The sequence below is a fragment of the Theileria equi genome (assembly GCF_000342415.1).
Source record: "Theileria equi strain WA chromosome 2 map unlocalized gcontig_1105316255037, whole genome shotgun sequence".
NCBI lineage: Eukaryota > Apicomplexa > Aconoidasida > Piroplasmida > Theileriidae > Theileria > Theileria equi.
The window spans coordinates 1,483,219-1,502,508 of NW_004668230.1; the positions used below are offsets into that span (position 1 = coordinate 1,483,219).

General features: G+C 41.1%; 11 protein-coding genes across 11 annotated transcripts; 5 read left to right on the plus strand and 6 right to left on the minus strand.

Moving 5' to 3' along the window:
* Positions 1–14: 14 nt before the first annotated feature.
* BEWA_041410 (threonyl-tRNA synthetase, putative) lies at positions 15–2,449 on the minus strand (the record flags this gene model as incomplete). Its single annotated transcript, XM_004833498.1, has 7 exons — positions 15–229; positions 263–499; positions 535–1,714; positions 1,750–1,841; positions 1,880–2,066; positions 2,115–2,260; positions 2,296–2,449. 7 exons carry the CDS (start codon positions 2,447–2,449, stop codon positions 15–17), a joined length of 2,211 nt encoding a protein of 736 aa, XP_004833555.1.
* Positions 2,450–2,784: 335 nt separating this feature from the next.
* BEWA_041420 (autophagy protein, putative) lies at positions 2,785–4,998 on the minus strand (the record flags this gene model as incomplete). The annotated part of the gene is made up of 6 exons (XM_004833499.1): positions 2,785–2,892; positions 2,926–3,029; positions 3,062–3,234; positions 3,267–3,416; positions 3,450–3,585; positions 3,618–4,998. 6 exons carry the CDS (start codon positions 4,996–4,998, stop codon positions 2,785–2,787), a joined length of 2,052 nt encoding a protein of 683 aa, XP_004833556.1.
* A 51-nt stretch (positions 4,999–5,049) lies between these two features.
* On the minus strand, positions 5,050–7,824 carry BEWA_041430 (hypothetical protein; the record flags this gene model as incomplete). Its single annotated transcript, XM_004833500.1, has 3 exons — positions 5,050–7,292; positions 7,329–7,467; positions 7,543–7,824. The coding sequence occupies 3 exons, from the start codon at positions 7,822–7,824 to the stop codon at positions 5,050–5,052; spliced, it is 2,664 nt and encodes an 887-aa protein (XP_004833557.1).
* A 130-nt stretch (positions 7,825–7,954) lies between these two features.
* Positions 7,955–9,441, minus strand: BEWA_041440 (conserved hypothetical protein; the record flags this gene model as incomplete). Its single annotated transcript, XM_004833501.1, has 2 exons — positions 9,254–9,441; positions 7,955–9,056 (listed from the first exon to the last, which is right to left on the minus strand). Exon 2 carries the CDS (start codon positions 9,053–9,055, stop codon positions 7,955–7,957), a length of 1,101 nt encoding a protein of 366 aa, XP_004833558.1. The 5' UTR covers position 9,056; positions 9,254–9,441.
* Positions 9,442–9,527: 86 nt separating this feature from the next.
* On the minus strand, positions 9,528–12,158 carry BEWA_041450 (ABC transporter, ATP-binding protein domain containing protein; the record flags this gene model as incomplete). The annotated part of the gene is made up of 1 exon (XM_004833502.1): positions 9,528–12,158. The coding sequence occupies one exon, from the start codon at positions 12,156–12,158 to the stop codon at positions 9,528–9,530; it is 2,631 nt and encodes an 876-aa protein (XP_004833559.1).
* A 434-nt stretch (positions 12,159–12,592) lies between these two features.
* BEWA_041460 (conserved hypothetical protein) lies at positions 12,593–13,316 on the plus strand (the record flags this gene model as incomplete). Its single annotated transcript, XM_004833503.1, has 3 exons — positions 12,593–12,700; positions 12,764–13,096; positions 13,131–13,316. The coding sequence occupies 3 exons, from the start codon at positions 12,593–12,595 to the stop codon at positions 13,314–13,316; spliced, it is 627 nt and encodes a 208-aa protein (XP_004833560.1).
* Positions 13,317–13,340: 24 nt separating this feature from the next.
* On the plus strand, positions 13,341–14,333 carry BEWA_041470 (conserved hypothetical protein; the record flags this gene model as incomplete). Its single annotated transcript, XM_004833504.1, has 1 exon — positions 13,341–14,333. One exon carries the CDS (start codon positions 13,341–13,343, stop codon positions 14,331–14,333), a length of 993 nt encoding a protein of 330 aa, XP_004833561.1.
* A 544-nt stretch (positions 14,334–14,877) lies between these two features.
* Positions 14,878–15,551, plus strand: BEWA_041480 (nuclear cap binding protein family member protein). Its single transcript, XM_004833505.1, has 2 exons — positions 14,878–15,071; positions 15,111–15,551. The coding sequence occupies exons 1-2, from the start codon at positions 14,916–14,918 to the stop codon at positions 15,465–15,467; spliced, it is 513 nt and encodes a 170-aa protein (XP_004833562.1). The 5' UTR covers positions 14,878–14,915; the 3' UTR covers positions 15,468–15,551.
* Positions 15,552–15,562: 11 nt separating this feature from the next.
* BEWA_041490 (adenylate kinase, putative) lies at positions 15,563–16,801 on the minus strand (the record flags this gene model as incomplete). Its single annotated transcript, XM_004833506.1, has 5 exons — positions 16,339–16,801; positions 16,141–16,252; positions 15,838–16,105; positions 15,692–15,805; positions 15,563–15,658 (listed from the first exon to the last, which is right to left on the minus strand). Exons 1-5 carry the CDS (start codon positions 16,463–16,465, stop codon positions 15,563–15,565), a joined length of 717 nt encoding a protein of 238 aa, XP_004833563.1. The 5' UTR covers positions 16,466–16,801.
* Positions 16,802–16,979: 178 nt separating this feature from the next.
* BEWA_041500 (60S ribosomal protein L35, putative) lies at positions 16,980–17,395 on the plus strand (the record flags this gene model as incomplete). Its single annotated transcript, XM_004833507.1, has 2 exons — positions 16,980–16,991; positions 17,027–17,395. 2 exons carry the CDS (start codon positions 16,980–16,982, stop codon positions 17,393–17,395), a joined length of 381 nt encoding a protein of 126 aa, XP_004833564.1.
* A 539-nt stretch (positions 17,396–17,934) lies between these two features.
* On the plus strand, positions 17,935–19,287 carry BEWA_041510 (conserved hypothetical protein; the record flags this gene model as incomplete). Its single annotated transcript, XM_004833508.1, has 1 exon — positions 17,935–19,287. One exon carries the CDS (start codon positions 17,935–17,937, stop codon positions 19,285–19,287), a length of 1,353 nt encoding a protein of 450 aa, XP_004833565.1.
* Between the last annotated feature and the right edge of the window lie 3 nt (positions 19,288–19,290).

A 19,290-nucleotide genomic window follows, 5' to 3' on the forward strand; every position in this document is an offset into this window, starting at 1 on the left:
TTATCGTGTACATGTTAGACAACACTAAGATTGTGACTCTCGAGGAGCTTTAGTAGTTCGTCAATGGTCATGACCTGCTGGGCGTCTGTGTCCAGCGGGCGTAACGAGACTGTCTTGTCTTCCTTTTCGCGATCTCCGACAATGGCCATGTAGTTCCAGCGTTGCTGTTGGCCAAACTTTATCTTTTTGTTCATTGTGTTTGTGGTCTTGTCGACTTCGACATTGTATCCTGAGCAATTTGTGTGATGAGAAAACAACAAACCCTTGCTGAGTAACGTATTGTACACGAAATCTGCATAATCCAAATGCTTATCGGAGATTGGGATGATCAAAACTTGGGTTGGAGAGAGCCAGAATGGGAGTTTACCTTTTGTTTGCTCCAAAACAATGGCAATAAAACGTTCAATAGAGCCCAAAATTGCCCTGTGTATGATAACTGGCCTAGAAAACCCATTCCTCAAACCACTTTCGCTTTTTTCTGTTGCAGAATTCGCTGTTTCTGCACATTTATGACTGGACAAACTAAAAACTTACCATCAAACGACTTGTCCCTGTACTCAAGGTTGAACCTAATTGGTAGGTTGAAATCCAGTTGGATGGTACCGCACTGATGTTCACGATCCAAGCAGTCAAAGAGAACAATGTCGATCTTTGGGCCGTAAAATGCACCATCTCCGGGGTTAAGAGTCCATTTGTTCCCAGACCTATTCAAGGCTTCTGTCAGGGACGCTTCCGCAATTTCCCAGAGTTTTTCATCACCAAGAGCCTTTGCAGGTTTAGTTGACAACTTGAATTCATATCTAAAATTGAAGAGGGAGTATACTTTGCCAATGAAGTTGATCAAATCCAAAACTTCATCCATGATCTGATCCTGAGTGCAAAAGATGTGAGCATCATCCTGCTGGAATCTTCTAACTCTAGTTAAACCACTGAGTGAACCAGTGAGTTCGTTTCTGTGCAAAACACCAAAATCAGCCAAACGAAGTGGTAGTTGGCGGTAAGAGAGATTCATATGCTTGAACATCAAGCAGTGTCCAGGGCAATTCATGGGCTTCATTCCCCATTCAGTATCATCAGACATGAAAGTATACATGTTCTCCTTGTAGTTATCATAATGTCCAGATTGTCTCCACAAATCACAGGAGTAGATGTTTGGAGTTACAACCTCCTGATAGCCACGTACCCGATAGTTATCTCTCAAAAAGGTTGTCAGACGGTTGTATATCTTTGCTCCATTAGGCAGCCAAAAGCAGGATCCTGGGGAGTGAACGGAATCGAAATAAAATAGGTTCAACTGCGTCCCAATTAATCTGTGATCGCGCTGCTTAGCTTCTTCAATACGGGCATGATAAGATTTTAGTTGATCCTTCTCGGGGAATGAAATTCCATACACTCTCTGCAATGAGTCTGCATCAGAGTTTGATAGCCAGTAGCATGAGGATGCCTTGAGAATATCAAAGGATGCCCCCTTGATAAATGAGGTAAAGGGAACATGAGGACCTCTACATAGATCGACAAAATCTCCACATCTATAACATACAGTCTTTTCACCATCTGCAATTTTCCTCTTGATCAAATCAACTTTGAATGGGTTGTAGCTCATGAGTTGCAAAGCCTCCTCCTTGGTGCAAATTAGACGTTCAAATGGCTTGTTTGAGATACTCATTTTGTCAACGTGGGTAATCATTCCCTTTACATCTTCTGGTTTCAAGGTCTACATGTGCATGTAAATGGAATTTGTAAACAAACGTTTGTTCCCATGAAGCAGTCGTAGTAGAAGCCACTTGACAAGGCTGGACCAATGGTCAAGAATGCTCCGTAAAACGTTTCCAATGCACTTCCTAAAGAATAATTGTATATGCATATCATATATTCAAACCTAGCATGTGAGCGGAAGAGTGCCAAAAGACGTGTTTCCCGAGCTCGGAATCAAAGTCCAATACTTTTACATGACATGAACCTTCCAATGGTCTGGTCATGTCCCAAAGAGTCCACTCCGAATCAGCCGCTTCATCATGTTCATCAATGTCGATGAGAAGGTCCTTTACTCCACTGTCATTCTCGTACTTTACCTATAGGATGTATGAACGATCTATACAAGAATGAAGGTGTACCTGAGCGACCACAATCTTCTTTGCTCTCTTCTTATCAACCGACAAAATCAAATCGTAAGGTGAGGTCTGGAATGCCTTTCCGTTGAGGGTCAAAACTTCGCCTTCCCTGACCTCGAATTGGATCGTTATATCACTGCTCTCTAGTTCTATACACGAGGATATGCACAGCCAACAAACGTACCCTTGAGGGATTCCTGCTGTTTCTTGTAGAGCTCCTCGAACAGAGCATTTCTCTTGGCGATGAACGCTGGATCCTTCTGTAGGACAAACGTCGCCGGGTCACTGACGATTTTGGTCGAGGCAAGACCGGCATCTATTTTACAACCTGAAGCCATTCTTCTAAATATGGTCGAATTTTTTGCCCTTAGTGGGAAATTGAGATTGAAATAACTTCTAATAAAGCCCGAATTCCGTAAACGTGCTATACATTCTTGTTTGCAGGAAGAATAAACTCACCAGCCGTATGTGCACAAACCATAAACCCAGAATTGCTTCTCAGAGACGCGAATTTTATGGCGGATGGGAAAACTGACCGACAAACTCTCGATACGATAGAATCACAGGCAATCAGAACGACATACAATAACAAACGCCTTAATTTTAGCATATAAGAAGTTATTTTTAATCATGTTTTATGGTTAGTAGGGAGAAAAGTGCGGCATGTGTAAGGTTAGAGGATTATAAAGTCGCCATCAGTCGCTATCGTGTAGTCGCCGCACTTTGAGGCGATGGATGTCAACCCCGAAACTTTAGCCAGGTACTTGGTGTCTTTGTAAACCTGTAAATATTGTGATATCAAGGGAACAAAAACCTTTTGAAGAAACTTCTCGTCGTTGATAAAGCTTGAAAATATGCGATTTGAACAGCAGATGCAGCTGTCGGAAGGTTCAGCGAATAGCTGCGATATCTTCAAGTCTGCAATATTGTCAAGGTTTAAAGTGTGCAACCTGAGATTGAGAGACGTATCGAGTGAGGAATGCAGCCCAGGCATGAAGTTGATCCGTGCGGAGCCGCGAATCCGGACTCATGCTGAGTGAGATTAACGAGCAGTTCTACGGCCAGTGAAGCGCAAGTTGTGGATATTCCCGGTTTTACTATTGTACACGTTTCATCAATCGGCCTGAAACATGTTTAACTTCTATCGCAAAATACCTTCCAGAAATAGTGTCTTGCAAGACACTTGACTCACTGCAAAAGTAACAGGCACCGACAAACTCTCTAAACGAGTGTCGGATTATCATCAGAGAGTCAAATGCAAGTCCAACTGATATGACCAATGGAGTATTATCCCCTTTGAAATTTCTGTATACTCGTTTAGTGACTACTTTAACTCACCTAACGGATGCCAGGAGGCTGGGAAGCCACCGGGATTCCTTGGAGTCGGTAGAAAGGAACAAAACGTCACAACTATCCATTATCTCCTCCATGGCATTCACTGCATTATTTATATCCTCTTGCGATTCGTAGTGGCCTATAAACATGATAAGATTGTTATAAACAAACCTGGCATAGGTATTCTCAGAAATAAAGACTTTACGTTGGCATCTGGTCTAATTCTCTTAATCATGGTATTAGCCGCTTCAACTTTGGGGGTTCTTTTAAGACAATCTTCGTGTGTATATAGTCCCTGTCTTGTAGCATTTGATACTGTTCCATTGTCAACTATTGTAAAGTCCCCGATTCCCCAAGAGAGCAATTGTCTTGCGATTGAAGAACCCAGTGCACCCACACCTATAATACCTACATTGAGCCTAGAAATTCTATCAAGCTTCAACTCTGGTACCACTCTCCAGGTCATAAGCTGGAGGTTTAATTCTTCATCCAATTTGCAAACTTTTCGTGGGTCCAGATAGTCAGAAAATGAATAGTAATGTTCATATTTTGTTCCACTCTGTGAACCCTTAAAGCCATGGGAAATTGATAGCCTCTCAAACTTTATCTCCTGAGGCACCCATATACCGTACAATTTATATTTTACGTCTCCATCACGCTCTAATTCGCTGAGACCTATAATTACCACGTGAACTACCTTTGAAAAGACTCCATTTGCAAGTGTAAATTGGAGTAAAAAGCTACGCCAGTACCGATACAAGGCATCTCCACATTCCAAATTTGAAAGGGAACAAAAGAACAAGTCTTCAAGTCGTAAAGTTTCATCTGTGATGGACAAAGTGTCGTCCAAAAAGGTGCAATCAAACAAATTTGTGACGACTCCAGAGCTCCTATTGTACACGAAAATCGGACATTTCAATGGGTTATTCTTGCAAAATTCTAGAATGATATCCAAATCCCCCTTGTTGATACTACAAACATCGCTTCTAGACGAGATTGTGTATGGAGTCTCAGGGTATACCAGTGGGCTGCAAATTGAGTAGTGACAAGCATGACCCTTTAAATCGACAAATGCAAAGACGACAAATCTGTTAGAGTCAGAAAATCTGTACACACTTTGAGTTTTAGGTGCAAATTCGCTGGAATCTTCATTGGAGCCCTTTACACTGAGGATGTTCCGGATCTCTTTCTCCTTATCCAAATTCCTAAATGCTTCCAGAGACTCTGAAAGTATCAAAAGGCCTTCTACCAGTACACATGAACACTTTTCTTCGCCGTAACCGACGCTATCAACTGTTTCGGCCAGATACGTCTCCTCCAGGGCACGTCTATCCCTCAATGACCCAGAATTAGACTTGCAATCTTCAAATCTACAACATTTATCCTCAAAAGAGTGTTTATCTAGGCGTAAAACTCCGTCTAACATGAACAAACCGAACAAACGGACCCTGGAGCAACTTGATTTGTACCTGTAGAGCTTGTTCTCGTACAATTTTATAAAGAAGGAAACGTCAATGTTATAAATTTGAGGTATGAACCTCAACAGCTGCATTTTATGGAGAGTACACGAAAATGAGACATGTGTGGATGGAAGAAAGAAGATTTAAATTAACTCGGTTGTGTATTGTACAAACGATGACTCCGTGAGTGAGTTTATCCGTTGCAGGAGAGTTGGAATTTCCACTTGGAGAGAGGATTCTTCATCGTTCATACACTCGGAAATCGCTACAGACTCGTCGACGCTGATGCTTGGAGCGCTATAGTCGTCCCTATCCACAGACTCTGGTAGTGTATCTTCAGACTTTTCTTCGCTAGACCCGTTCGATCGTCTAGAATCCTCCGTCATAATACTCAAATATGACCCAATCATATTCTCGCGATCAAGCAGATGACCAAAGCTGACCAAATCTGGATCTTTGCCTAGATTTACAAACATCTTGCAGTATTTTTTACAAACGTCAGAGTGCACATTTTCATCAAATAAACCATTCAACTTGTGCACTAAACTATACAGTTTTTTAATCCATAGGCAATATCTCAGGGTGTAGGCAATGGAATCTTGCGTATCCAACATTGCCCCAAACTTTAGCGTGTCTAGCGCGACTAGGATCAAATTTGATATAACGGAGTCGCTCTTGTAACCCTTTGATATACCATCAATGACCTCTGTAGCCCTGTTTATCAGCTCCATTCCAATTTCATAAATGTCCTTGATTTGTCTATGAAGCTGCCAATTCTTTACTTTTAGAGACTCAAACCTTGTAACTAAATTACGGACGTCAGAAAAGTTGATTTTCTCCATCATTGGAGTTTCTGTTGGTCCAGAAAATTCTGTCTTTTCCTCCACCTCAGCACTCTCAGTCTCTGGGACTTGTGCAGTGTCAGAGGGTTTCTCAGAATCGCCATTTATAAAATCCTCGACAGTTGAAGAGTATTTAACGTCTGGTATCGAGTTGTAAAGATGGACCAGGTTCAGGGTATCAAGTATATCTTTAAATGAAACGCGCGCAGTTTTCCTAAAATTAATCAAACTTCCCCAATCAGTCTTGAATTTAAAAGAGTCTGCGGTCGTTTCCCATGAATTAAAATGATTTATAACTCTACGACACTCCTTTTCATAGTCTAAGCTTTCCTCTACATCCTTTTTAATAGGTTCTAGGACGTGGCAAAGATCCAAATACTTTGTGAGTGGTTCACCATGCTGCAAAAGTAGCAGACATTCCGTTGTACAATTCTGGCCATTATCTTGTGAAATGAGTGAATCAACCCGTTTAAAACGTCTTTGGAATCTGCGCCACATATAGTAGACATGTTCAAGTGTTTTAAAAAGTGGAACCACAAGATCAACATTTTGATATTCATTGTAGATAGTCTCCAGATCTTCTGGTGTACATTTGCGATTTTCAGTTGCACAGGGCTCTGGTTGTGTTGTATCTTTATCTTTATCCTTTATTTTATCGTCAGAATGTATAATATTGTAAAATTTAGGCAGATTTACCCTCTTTAGCCAATCTACGGCTGACTGATATTTCTTGGAAAGTCTAGAGTACAGAGGGTGATCAAGTAGATCAGATGGAGTCTTGTTGAGCAAATCACCAACAAGTGAATAGTTGACGGGTTTTTGAGAAAATCGGTGGGCGTCACTAAGCCACAGGGAATGTAACACATGACTCTTGAGCTTTTCTAGGTTTGGTATCTTAATTACAGACCCATCACATTCCTCAATTAGCGACATGGACTTACCTAAATTAGACTCTAGGACAGCCTCATCCAATAAATGGTGTAAATTTGATGCATCCGAGAATACCTTTTGCAGGTACAAATATTCCTTTACAAAAAACAAACGTTCATTCCCTTCCTTGAGTAAATACTCCACAACCTCCATCTCTATGGGCTCCACTTGTGCGACATTTTCGTGTATAAATGGAATCTTTTTTGCAATCAGCTGAGAATACTCTTCACAAAGTGCGATTTCATGCTTTAACTTGGTAAGGATTGGCACATTTACCATCCCACAAGAAAGTAGTGTAAATTCTTCCAGCAAACACTTGGCTTCTTCTATCAAAAGCCTCCTGGAACCTACTCTAGACAGGGCGTCATGGACCTTTAAATACCACTTATCTAGTCCATCCGTGAAGTTTACCAGTATAGATGTAACGTTTCTGATAAATGACTCGCTTAAACCCTCTAGTTCCACTTGGTGGCTGTTCTCTACCAAATCCGTGGAGGCATCTACGGAATCTCCGGTATCTGGATCAATGGGTTCACCATTGGATGTAATAGAATCATCCTTTACAGAGAGACTGTCGTCTTCCAGTGTCACTGGTTCTGCACTCGGGATAGAAGCTGGATCTTCTGTGACTTTGGAGGCCGAGATCTTACATATACAACCGAGTATTGGGGCAAGTGAATTCTTCCACTGAACTGACGAGAGCTTTTCCAGCGAAAGCTCGTCATAGTCATCCGCTTTGTACTTTCTTTTCTTAGTTATCCTATCGTCTGTGGAAGATCCGTGCAAGTCCTGAGAATCAACGGTCTCAGCAGCCTGGGTATTTTTATTTCAAGTCAAGGAGAGTTTATGGACATGAAAGCGTACCTTTGTGGATAGTTTTGCATTTAAAACTAATTCTGGCGAAATGGTATTAAAAATCGTCTTGTACTTGTCATAAATTTCTGATTCTGGCAGTACGGTCTCCTCAGATCCATCATTCTTGCTCGATGGGTCATAAATTTTGACAATCTTCTTAGAAATATGCTGGATTGGCGGTTTTTTGAATATCGGAGAGACAAATGCCTGGCGAGATAGAATGTCCACCCTTATACTATGGTTCTTACGCATATAAGGAAATAACTGAGGAATTGGAGTTTTACGCTCCATATACATGTACAATAACGACTAGAATCTATATTTCATTGAAATTATACTCACTGAAGACTAAAGGAAATCCCCGCGATTGGGTACCACACGTAGCAAAGTCTGACTTTCACATATCGTGTATAATAAAGTTTTAGAGTTCGTCATTGACCTTTGTTGCGAGTTCCTCTTTCGTTAGTGGCCTAACCTTAACTCTCACAAGGTTTTGTTGATGGTCAGTAGCTCCGTTGACTCTCAACTCATTTCCTTCCTTGTCCATAACTTTGACTGAACCGAATGAGCAGCCCTGTGACGTATTTGTCAACGCATATAGCTTTGTCATCTTGGTATCATCAGCCGTTAAACGTGCATAAGCTGTAATTTCATCCCTAATCACAAACGCAATGTAAAATTCAGAGGCGTTTTTGATTGCAGCCTTTACATAAACTGGGTCACCAGAATTTAGGTGGAAGAACTTGCTGGTGCCGTCTTCATTAAGGTGGAATGATAAACAATCCCCAGCCTCAATTCTGCTTCCATCAGGTATATTTGTGCCGTGGAAACTCAATATGGTATCCTTTTTAATTGCAATATTGGGAACGCACTTTCCATCTACGTCAATAAAGTGTCCAGATGGACAAGCACACTTATATTCTGTTGGTCCAGTTGGAATACAGACCTGAGGATATTTGCACTTAGCCAATCTGTTTCCTTGTCCACATGGGTTATCATAGCAGAAAACTCCGTCTCCGGAATATCCCCTCTTGCAGGTACATCTGGGCAAATCTTTTTCACCAGGGGTTGTACACTCTGCAAATGGGCTGGAGCAATCTGAATCTCTTTCACAGTGTTGATAGCAGTTACGGTGTGGATCACCAAAAAATCCGGTGTTGCAAGAACAGAGCCTATAATCCTTTGAGACGGTAGTACAATTAGTGTGGTCCACACACTTCATAAGCGCGGCATTCTTGGAAGAATCAGCACAAACAGAGCCTCTAACGTCACATTTTTGGGAGTTTGGATTGATAAGCGGCATGTCAAGTGAAGTCACCTTTGGATTACATTGGTAACCTATATGATTAGCTGTAATCACACAGAATGAATCACTGGGAGGATCACTCCAAGGACATGATACGTAAAAATCCGTAGTACTTCCCTTGGATACAGGCTTTAAAAGGACTGGAATGCCCCTGTAGAAGAAGCCATTTACAAAATTAAAACCCAAAAGGAGAACGTAGAAGAAAACTGACGCCATTCTGTAAGTTTGTTATATTTTGGGGAAATATATAGATATAATGGCTATTTATAGGCAAAAATGTACGTGTATAAAGTACTTGTAGAAAAATCGCAAAGGTGTGAATAAACGTCCAGACAGAAAATGTGTAGGATGCATCCACAACATTTATGGATAAAATGTCACAAATCAAGAGGTATATATGAATATTAAACATACCCGATTAGACTAGATGCCAAAAGATGTGCCTATTATAGAGTAAGCAAGTAGATAGAAATCAAAACCCAAATATAGGTGCACACATCAGCTGATGCGTATCTTCAAGGCTAAAAATACTAAGAAGAATACCCTAATCCTGCGAGCTTTGGCAGAAATTCCACTCCCACGGATTTAATAAAGTGAATTGTGGGAACCAAAGACCCAGGAGTAGACACTCCAACAAGAACATTTTGAATACATTGTCGTAATAACTTGACACTTTAAACTAAAATTCCTAATTCCATCGTTTTATATTTTTAATTCTGCGCATAGGTACTGCGTTTGCGCCTCCAAACGTTTTTCTGCGTTTTTCCTGACGTTTCTCTTCTTCGCGCGTACATATTTGCGACTCCCGCGGCGTGTAAACTCTAGTATAGTTTGGGTTTTCAGATGTGCTCTTGAGGAATTGATAGAGTTGATAGTTATCCGATTGAGGATTTTGCTCCCTGAACTCTGCGTATGCTTTGGCGAACTGATTGTTGAAGGTGAATACTGCATTAGGAGAATGTATGTAAATGTAGGAATCGATGCAACCAAGCTCGTTAATAAACTTGAGATCGTGTGTAGCCAATATGAATCCACCCCTGTAGACCTTTTGCAAAAGAATTTTTAGTCTGTGTTGCATAAACACGTCCAGGTGGTTGGTAGGTTCATCCAACAATAGGAAATTTGAATCTGTCAAAAACAAAAGTGCTAGCAAAAGACGTGATCTCTCTCCGAACGAAAGCTCAGATACCGGTGTATCCATAAATTCTTCCAAATAAAAACAGGAGAGGTACTGATAGAGTTCTTTCAGATCTTCTACCGAAACATGTTCTGACAGGAGTGTTTGTACTGTATGGGTATAGTTTAGAATGCTAGAACAATTTTGTGAGTAGTACTTTATAGACACAAGTGGTGATATTAGCATCGATCCACCGTCCATTTTGAAAGTGAATTCCTCATCAGTTGCCAGTTTATCACCTACTTCTGTTTTCATATTCTCTAAAGAAGTTATATTTTTCATCTTTTGAATACCTTTACCCTCTACAAATTCAGATTTGTAACCGGTTTCATTATCAAAACAACGCACATCTTGGGACTTGTACAAGAGCTTCAAAAGAGTGCTTTTTCCAATACCATTGTTACCTAAAAGGACAATGCGTTCTGTAGGAAATATGTCGAGATTCAAGTTAGAAAATATTTTCTTTCCTTCAGCAGTTTTTAGCGTTAATCCCTCTAAAATGGCAACCTTGTCTACGTCTTTAGTCAGTTCTCCATTTTTTAATAGATCGTTGTATATCAATTTCTTTTCAAATACTTGATCCATTTTGTCTATAGAACGACCACTTTTCTCTTTCTTCTTAGCGTTTTCTTCATCCTTTTTGAACAAAAACTTGTCGTAGGAACTGGTATATTTTGAAACATTAGTTCCCATTAAAGCCTCTAGGTCAGCTTTATGTTTCTTTAGTAACTCAGTCTTTTGGGAGATTGCAACTTTTTTTGCCTTTTGACTGCCCTTTGTGGAATCTGTTGCAATCTTTATTTCGCTCGTTAATCTTGATATTGACTTTTGTAATTTTAAGATTTTTGAGGCCTTAATGTCAGTAGCTGAAGATCCACTTTCTATAAAATCGTCAAAGTTTCCTGAATGTGAATGTATTTTTCCATCTCCTGATACAAGAAGTATTGAAGTGCAAATTGCATTCAAAAGTCGTGTATCATGACTCACTAGAAAAATTGATAGTCCGCAAGAATTCATAAGGTACTTTAAAATTTCAATCAAAAACTCCACAGTTATGTTATCCAAATTGTTTGTAGGTTCATCTAAGAGTAATAAACTCGGGGAATGCATAAGCAAAAGCAATAGATATAATCGCATTCTAAATCCTCCACTTAAAGTTTTGATTTGTGACTCAACAACTTCTTCCATGCCAAATATGTTGATTAACCGCCTTATCAAAATCTTTATATCATTAAATCGTGTCCTAATAACCTTTGATTCCAAATTATAGAGCATAAGAATCTCCTTTGTAACCCGTGCTACCTCCTCAATAGTAGAGTGGGCGAGATTGTTGAAAGTCTGAAGATTCTTCTCGACAAAATTTACAACATTATTACATACATTATAAGTATCAAAAACTTCTGATATTGCATCAATAACACGTGATTCCGGGTTAAGGTCTAGTGTGTAATCCTGTTTCATGTAACCAACTCCGGATACATTATAGGTAAAAATAGTGCTTTTATCTTCTTCTGCTGTATAATTGCCATTCAAAACATTTGAAACAGTTTCATCATCTATAGACTGGTTCTCCATCAGTCTAGATAGGATGGTGTACAAGTACGAATATCTGCTTGTGTTTACATCTTCATTGTCCTCTGAATTGAATACAACATCCATAGATATGGCCAGATTTTTAAAATCCTTACCAGACAAACGGCTATATATGGAGTTGAATAATGTGGATTTCCCCGTGCCATTATTTCCTACTATTCCTACACAATCACCAGCGTGTAAAGATAATGAAATATTGTCGAACAATACTCTCTCCCCTAGCCATATCGATGCATTCCGTACACTTAATAGAGAGCTACCCTTTTGTACCTTATTGGATGGGAATATGCTTGAAACATTTGCATCGAGCAAAGGGGATGTATTCAGCTCATCCTTATTCTTTACACCTATCCACTCCTTTACATCTTTCAGAATCTCTTCGCTGGATGCACTGGTATTGTATACTTTAGCATCCCTTTTTTGAATGTTATGGCCATGTGGAACAATGTAGAGGATGGGTTCTTGGGTTTTTTGTGATTTTATCAAACTATAGGCTGGTTGAACCAGGCTGTATATTGTCCATAGTACAACTAGAGAGTAATATACCATTAGACATCATTAATAAGCTTTAAACATGCGATATGGGTTTAAATACAATATAAAAAACGCGACTTTGCGATAAAGTCCAAATGTGTAGAGTAGATAAATTCCAGAGGAGAAGTATAATACACTCTGAGGGTATCTACGATTCTTTAAAGAGCTATAATCTTTCACATGAGACCTGTTTAACCTTCCATGGAAAATATTCTACTTTTGAGCCTCTTAAAGGGCAAGAGTATTCATGAAAATATTCCAGAGGGAAATGAGTGTATCAAGCCGTTCCGTGCGCTAAATGCATGATCAGTTTGTACAATAATTATGAAATTGAGGGAGAAAATTCCCCGATCCAGAGAGTAGCGTAACCTCACTTTGACCGCATAATCACCCAGACCTCAGACTTCACTTTTATCGTAGACCACGTCGTATAATGAACAGTAGCAGAAATGCGTTCATTTTATGACATAACAAGCGGAGCTGCTCGCTTTTTATTTGGTGGGAAATTCAGACCTTTCGAGACGCAAAGAGTATCGGAGCCATTTTTTAAATTAAAGGTATGTCTTATGTCTGATTCATTCTATCACGTTACAAAACCATTTATACAATGATTTGAACAGGTAAATGACTTGAATAGAGGTTCCTATCGTAACTTTTCTACCGGTGGCCAAAGCAACATCAAACAGGAGTGGCTTAACTACCGTGAAACGTCAAAGAAATTGCTGACCTCTGGTTTGAATAGTTCAAGGTATTCGTATGATGTAAACTCGTTGACAAAGCTACCCAAATCATATGAATCACACTTGCAAGATGATGTAAAGTTCAGCAAATGCCTTGGCATGAATCCATTGTTCACACACTATGTTAACCCACTTTCTATTGTCTCATTCGCTGCAAAGTACCTCTTGAGTTACAGATTCCTCTTTATTTATATGGCCAGGACCACATTTCAGGTATGTCTGCACGTCTCTCAACATTCATCTTCAGGCTGTGCGTCCACTACTAGCCTTTTGTGTGTTTGGTGAGATTATGAAACTCATTTTAGCTAACCTAAGCGGTGGAGTTCCTGCATATCTCTTCTCATTCGTGCTGGCCTTCGAAGTGCTCTACTTCTTCCTGCAGTGCTACATCTCATACACCTTCTTGATGATGTTCTTTACCGTAATGTTTTAAGTAGCATAATTTTTGGATGTAACAATGAAGAAATTAATTGAAGAAAAGGTCGCAAAGCTGGAATCTTTGCGTGTATCTACGGGGGTGTTAAAACCATTTGAAGACTGTAGCGACGGGCTGCTAACTACACTTCGGTTTTCCTTTAAAGATTCTGCTGGAAAAGCTAAATGTATATTCATTTCCAGCATCACAGACATTAGGATGTCTAAGCGGTTCCTCAGAGAATACATTGTGCTCAACACTGGGGAGTTGAGGTATAACATTACGTGTCTCGATTTGGAAAGTATATTTGCGCATTTCCAGCGTGTAATTGCTCTGAATAAAGAGAATTTAATACTAGGAACTTCGGATGGTATTGGAGGTATTTCCAGGGTTATCCAAGCCAAGAAGGATAAAAGGGACGAAGCGGAAAATCTAAAGAATGCTGCACTGAAAGATTTAGATACTTTGAGGGGAAAATTCGACGGAGTACTAGCCATTGCAAAGGAGTACTCACGAATGAGAGGTCTGGAATCTGGGCAAGAGCATGTTCAAGAATTATTCAAAAATTTGGGCATCTCCAATGTGTTTTCAGAACTTGATTTGAATTCCTCAAAGGGTAAGAGAATTGAGGGTATCAAGAGGGTTCTAGACTCCCTCTTGGAGGCAAACGGGATGGTACTGTTGCAAAATCTATTTTGTGCAGTAAACAGTCTCTTGTTATGTGACCTATACTCTCCCTCTGAACTTTTTGAATCTGTAAAGGCGCTGGCAGATGTTGGATTTTGCAAAATGACCAAACTTCACGGTACATGGGTAGTAACAAGGAATACTGATGGGATCGACTTTGGCAACATCTTGAAGGATACAAAAAATGGACCAATAACCCTAGTTTCATACTCTAGAGATTACCAACTTCCAATCGCTCTGGCAGAAGTACAATTAAACATGGCTGAGGCCTCGGGACTCATTGTCAGAGACGATTCTGTACAACAAGTACAATACTTTTACAACGACTTTAAAGCATTTGACATGTGAATATACTCGTTACTCTTGAAAGTTTGTCTATATACCAGTTGTTGTGCGATAAGTAGCGTTTGCTAGTCACTTTCATTCTTTGGGAGTTGGCAGTCTGTAGGCACAAGGCCAGTAGGCAGAGTCTCCAGATGCTTTCGGATCTGCTCAATCTGGTGTTTCTTGCGACGTATAACTAGATCATTCTCTTTGATTACCTCGGAAAGCTCTGTGTCGAAGGATTCCTACAAGGGTGTACATAGTAGCAGTGAGCAAACCTCTAGAGACTTTTTGATAAATTCATTGGATTCGTCTGTACAGAAACATGTGTATGATATTCATGTATGTGTACGGATAAATGTGTAAAAACTCACTCAGTTTAGTGATCGCCAGCTCCAATTCCTTGAGGACGTCCGCACACAACTGTGGGCTATCCGGAAGCTTCAGGTCCCAATTCAGCGTGAGCTGAGACTCCACATTATGGCATCTACGCTGGTTTATGTAAACCTCGACCATATTGCACAATTAAAATCCTTTGGTTCAGAGGACCGCTACACCACGACGGGCACCTCGTAGTTTATATTTTAAAGAAACTGGCACTTTGAAATGTCATTTCTGTACGATAAAATCTCAAATGCCAGGACTTACTGGGACAAGAAGACCTGTTCGTGCCCAGAAGAATGGAATGAGAAAATCGCAAAGTCATCTACCGTTTACGTAGGCAATTTGGCCTTTACAACTCCAGAAGAGCGCATACATGAGGTACATACTTTATAGTTTGTGATAAACATGTGATTTTAGGTCCTGCAAGCGGCTGGAGAAATCGAGAGAATCGTACTTGGCCTCAACAGCATCCAAAAGAGTCCCTGCGGCTTCGCATTTGTGGTATACAAGGACATAAAGTCGGCAAAGAGAGCGGTTGGCATGTTTAAGGGATGCGTTATAGACGGAAGAGTCATCCGTGTGGACGCTGATCCCGGAGACAATATCGACACTGAAAGGAGACTTGCGCGTGGAATTAACGGTTACCAGTGGCGTGACGCGTTTAGGAAGGAGTTTGATACCAGCAGAGGTGGCCAAGGGCTAGGAGTTGACCACGAAACACTCAACCATAATCCAAAGGTACACCAAAGCGCATCGACTACACTCTTGCCGTAATGGCCGCTGGCATGACAAAGAGTAGAAATATCCGCATGTACAGATAGTAGACTTTTCTCGGTGTAGAGTAAATGTTACACTAATTGATGTTGAAACTAGTTATCTGGCGCATTTAAAATGTTGTCGAGGGTTGATTTCAAGAGAGAATAGTCCTTGATACCGCGCTTAACCTCAAAGTTTATCGTAGGCTCCTGTATAAGTGTTCATGATGACAAAATTCCAACCTTGGAGAGCAGTTGTGAAATCTTTTCCTGGTTAGAAAAGTAGAGGTCCAGACGGTTCTTTACCACTTGATGGGTGTCATCTTCTCTAGTAACCAGATTCTTGCATCCCGAACACTGTACATGCATGTGTTAAGGGTATGTCGTACCTTTGAAATATCTTGTTCGGATGGCAGCAGGGGATCCATGGAGTATTCTCCATCATTTATTGAAAATGTATTGTAACTCCGCTTACATCCCAGACAGACTCTGCGACCCATCAACCTGGATATCAAGTGGGTAGTATTCAGAGTGAGGTTCAGCACAACCAAACGCGAATCCAGCTCTGACGACAGGGTCAACATAAAGTTTGTCTGGGCAACAGAACGTGGAAACCCATCCAGCAAGACCGACGAATTATTCTTTGCGAGCTCAGTCCTATAGCGGAGATGGAGAGGATGAAGTAGACTAACCCAAGTACGGAGCAAATGAAACTGTCATCAACGAGGGAACCACTGGACATGACATCCGCGAGATTAGCTCCCACAGAACTAGACTCTCTCGCCAAATCTCTCAACAAGTCACCTAATCGAGAATATTTCAGGAAATGGATAATGCATGGGTAACATGAATAGAGGGAAGCAGAGGGGAATGTATACGAGCTACAATACCTGAAGAAATGTGCCTAAAGTTGTAGTCCTTGGCCAAGAGTTTGCCAAAGGTGCTCTTGCCAACTCCAGGAGGCCCAAAGAGGAGCAAGAAGACTCGTTTTTTCATCAACTTGGTCATCTTGTTCATCGGTTTCCAGCGTCAATTGATACGTCAGAGTGCTCTTGTATCGTCACGGAGGACCAAGCGCCTCAAAAGAAATCCTACGCTCGTCTGGAGCCACCAGCGGTGTAGACAGAGGGGTGTATCCAAAGCCCTGGTCGGTGATCTTCCCTGGCGATTACAACCCTCTTGTAGGTCCAGATTATGGCAGAGAGCTCCGTTTATCGCTTTGTTTGCTCGGTGGATCCGCGGAACTTTTAGTCACACAGTTGGCGGATTTCCAGTCTCTGCAAAGTTCCCCTAGACCACTCGCTAGTGCACGACTTGCATTGTCTCTATCCTCCTTACGGTCGGATACTCGTCTACTCCCCGACGGTCGTTACGCCGGTGGACGGATGGGGCAGACTGAAGACGTGGCCGCTGGTTTTCCGTCCATTCATTTTTTAGGATACACCAAGTAAATTTTCAAGGACCAGATTTAATTTCATTTTAAAAACATCGGAATGGTAAGTTGTTGGCCCGTTCTGGGCTCACAGATTCTATGAAACGCTCCGTCTTGTTCATGACCCTCAAATGTTGCCCATTTAGGAAAAGATCAAGGTGTTCGAGTTGCGCAACAAGTCAGATGCCGAGTTGCTTCAGCAATTGGATGAGTTGAAGCAGGAACTCGCCACTTTCAGAGTCTCCAAGGTCACCGCCACCGGTACCTCCAAACTCTCCAAAATCACTGTGATCCGCAAAGCAATCGCAAAGGTACTCACAGTCTACAACCAACGCAAGAAGGAGGAAGAGAGAAAGAAGTACAAGAAACTCTCCAAGACACCACTCAACTTGAGACCAAAACTCACAAGGGCAAAGCGGAAGGCACTCACCGCTAAGCAAAAGCAAATGAAGACGCTCAAGGAACGCAAAAAGAGTGAGAACTTGCCAAAACGCAAGTTTGCCGTCTTGTCTTAATTTGTTTTTTTTATGCGTACATGCGAGCGTAATGCATTGCATGGAGCAAAGAATGGATGACCAGAGGCTTTAGCTGAAGGGAGTCCATGCAGGGGTATCCCGCCCGTAGCAAAGCGGAGAATGGATCCCGAAGAATGAGGGACTAGAGCGACTGGAAGGAGCCTAAAGAAGAGTAGGATTAAGGTCATTACTGGAGTGCAACGGAAGGAGGAATGACCTACTGGTGTCCTAGACTAGGTAGTAATGATGAGTATACGTAGTATAGGAGCTTGTCTATTCTGGACTCTGGACCATCTTGAGATGGAAGCATAGACTCCAGAGGAACTTAGTTACCTAACCATGGACAAGATGAATGACACTACCATACTGACACCTATGAAACCTTAAGAATGTGAGCTACTCGACAACATGCATCTTGAAATGACAAGGAATACTGGAACACTAAACTCTCGAGTAGAGAATGGAGGGGTATCCTCAACTTATAGCCAATGATATGGTATATAATGGTGTGAACGGCAGGTAAGATCGCAAGATGACTGATGGGAGATCAGAGGCTTCAGAAAGGCGCCATGTTTATGGCAGGGCTGACTCTTTTGCAGTCTCTCCTTGTGGCTTTAACCGGAGCAAAGTTTGCAATGGATAGATTTAAAATTCCGCAGCAGTATGCCAGTTCGTTCATTAACATGGTTCATAATCCTATGGAGTTGGCAACGTTTACTGGTATTGTTATTATAAATATTCTTTCGTGGATACCCGGTGTTAATGGCTATTTCAAGTGGTTTGCCATTGTAACAAATGCGACACTATGTCTTTCCTTCATTCTACTCCTCTATGCATTTACATCTGGAGGCTCGCTGGGAAATCTCACCTTCTACTACTGGACTATCGTATTCGGCTCATTTGTTTATGGACTAAACGTGGCATCTGTAATGAATGTAGGAAGTGACAATGCTTCCATTTTCAGTGTAGGAATTCCTCTCTCTGGTATTCAGGTTTGCATCTACTACTATATCTTTACTAAGTTAGCTGAGTGGTTTAACTTTTCAAATGTTAGTTACAGGATTATATTCTGGCAGCTTGTTATAGCAATAGTGATATCATTCGTCTCTGCCATAGTGTGGGCTATTGCCTATCATGATGCTAATGGTGGAGGCGGTGGAGGTAGCCTTAGTGGAATTGAAAAGGCCATATCTCCAATTCTCATGGGTGTGGTAGGTATGGGTGGCATCTATGCCTTCTACCCTGCCATTGCTCCTTATAAGCTGACTGATGTTAGCACAGGTTACAAGATTGACCTGGTAGTTCTCTTTACAAGTGCCGTTCCTTCTCTTGTTATTGCAGCTCTATGCTCATGTCAAATTGATGTTGGCCCAAATAAAAAGTGGGAAGGTAATGCTCAAGGGTGGCATGCTACTTGGGTTCTGGCCATTCCACACATTACTGCTATGGTCTTATGCTTTGTTACACTTCATTATCCTGATGGTAGAGTAGCTAGTTCTATAAAAAGTAGTGGTTTAAGGGTTGGAGTCATTACTATCACCTTAAAGTTTTGTGAAGAATTTCTAAAGGCTGTATCTTATGCTGGAGCTGGTAAGCAAGGTGGTAGTGAAGGTGCTATTTCGTCTTTCAACACTTTCACATCTCAAGGTTTAATGATAGTCTTGGCCTTTACTGGAGATGGTTACCTCAAGACTTACTCTAAATATGAACATGACAGGAGTAAATGGCCTACTAAAGACTTTGGGACGCTTGGCTCCATATGGTTTTGGACAAAGAATGGAATGAAGGTGGCCTGTAAGAGTGTTAAATCATCCTTTACCAAGAATGTCAGATGCAAGGTTTTGGGTAAATCAGAGGCTCTACTCATTGTCTATGAAGATCAGGAATTTTAATGG

What these genes read in the sequence shown, in the direction of transcription:
- BEWA_041480 (XM_004833505.1), top strand. Translation starts at nt 14,916, where the DNA reads ATGTCATTTCTGTACGATAAAATCTCAAATGCCAGGACTTACTGGGAC. An exon ending in CAGAAGAGCGCATACATGAG is followed by an intron (nt 15,072 to 15,110) that starts GTACATACTTTA and finishes ATGTGATTTTAG; the next exon opens with GTCCTGCAAGCGGCTGGAGA.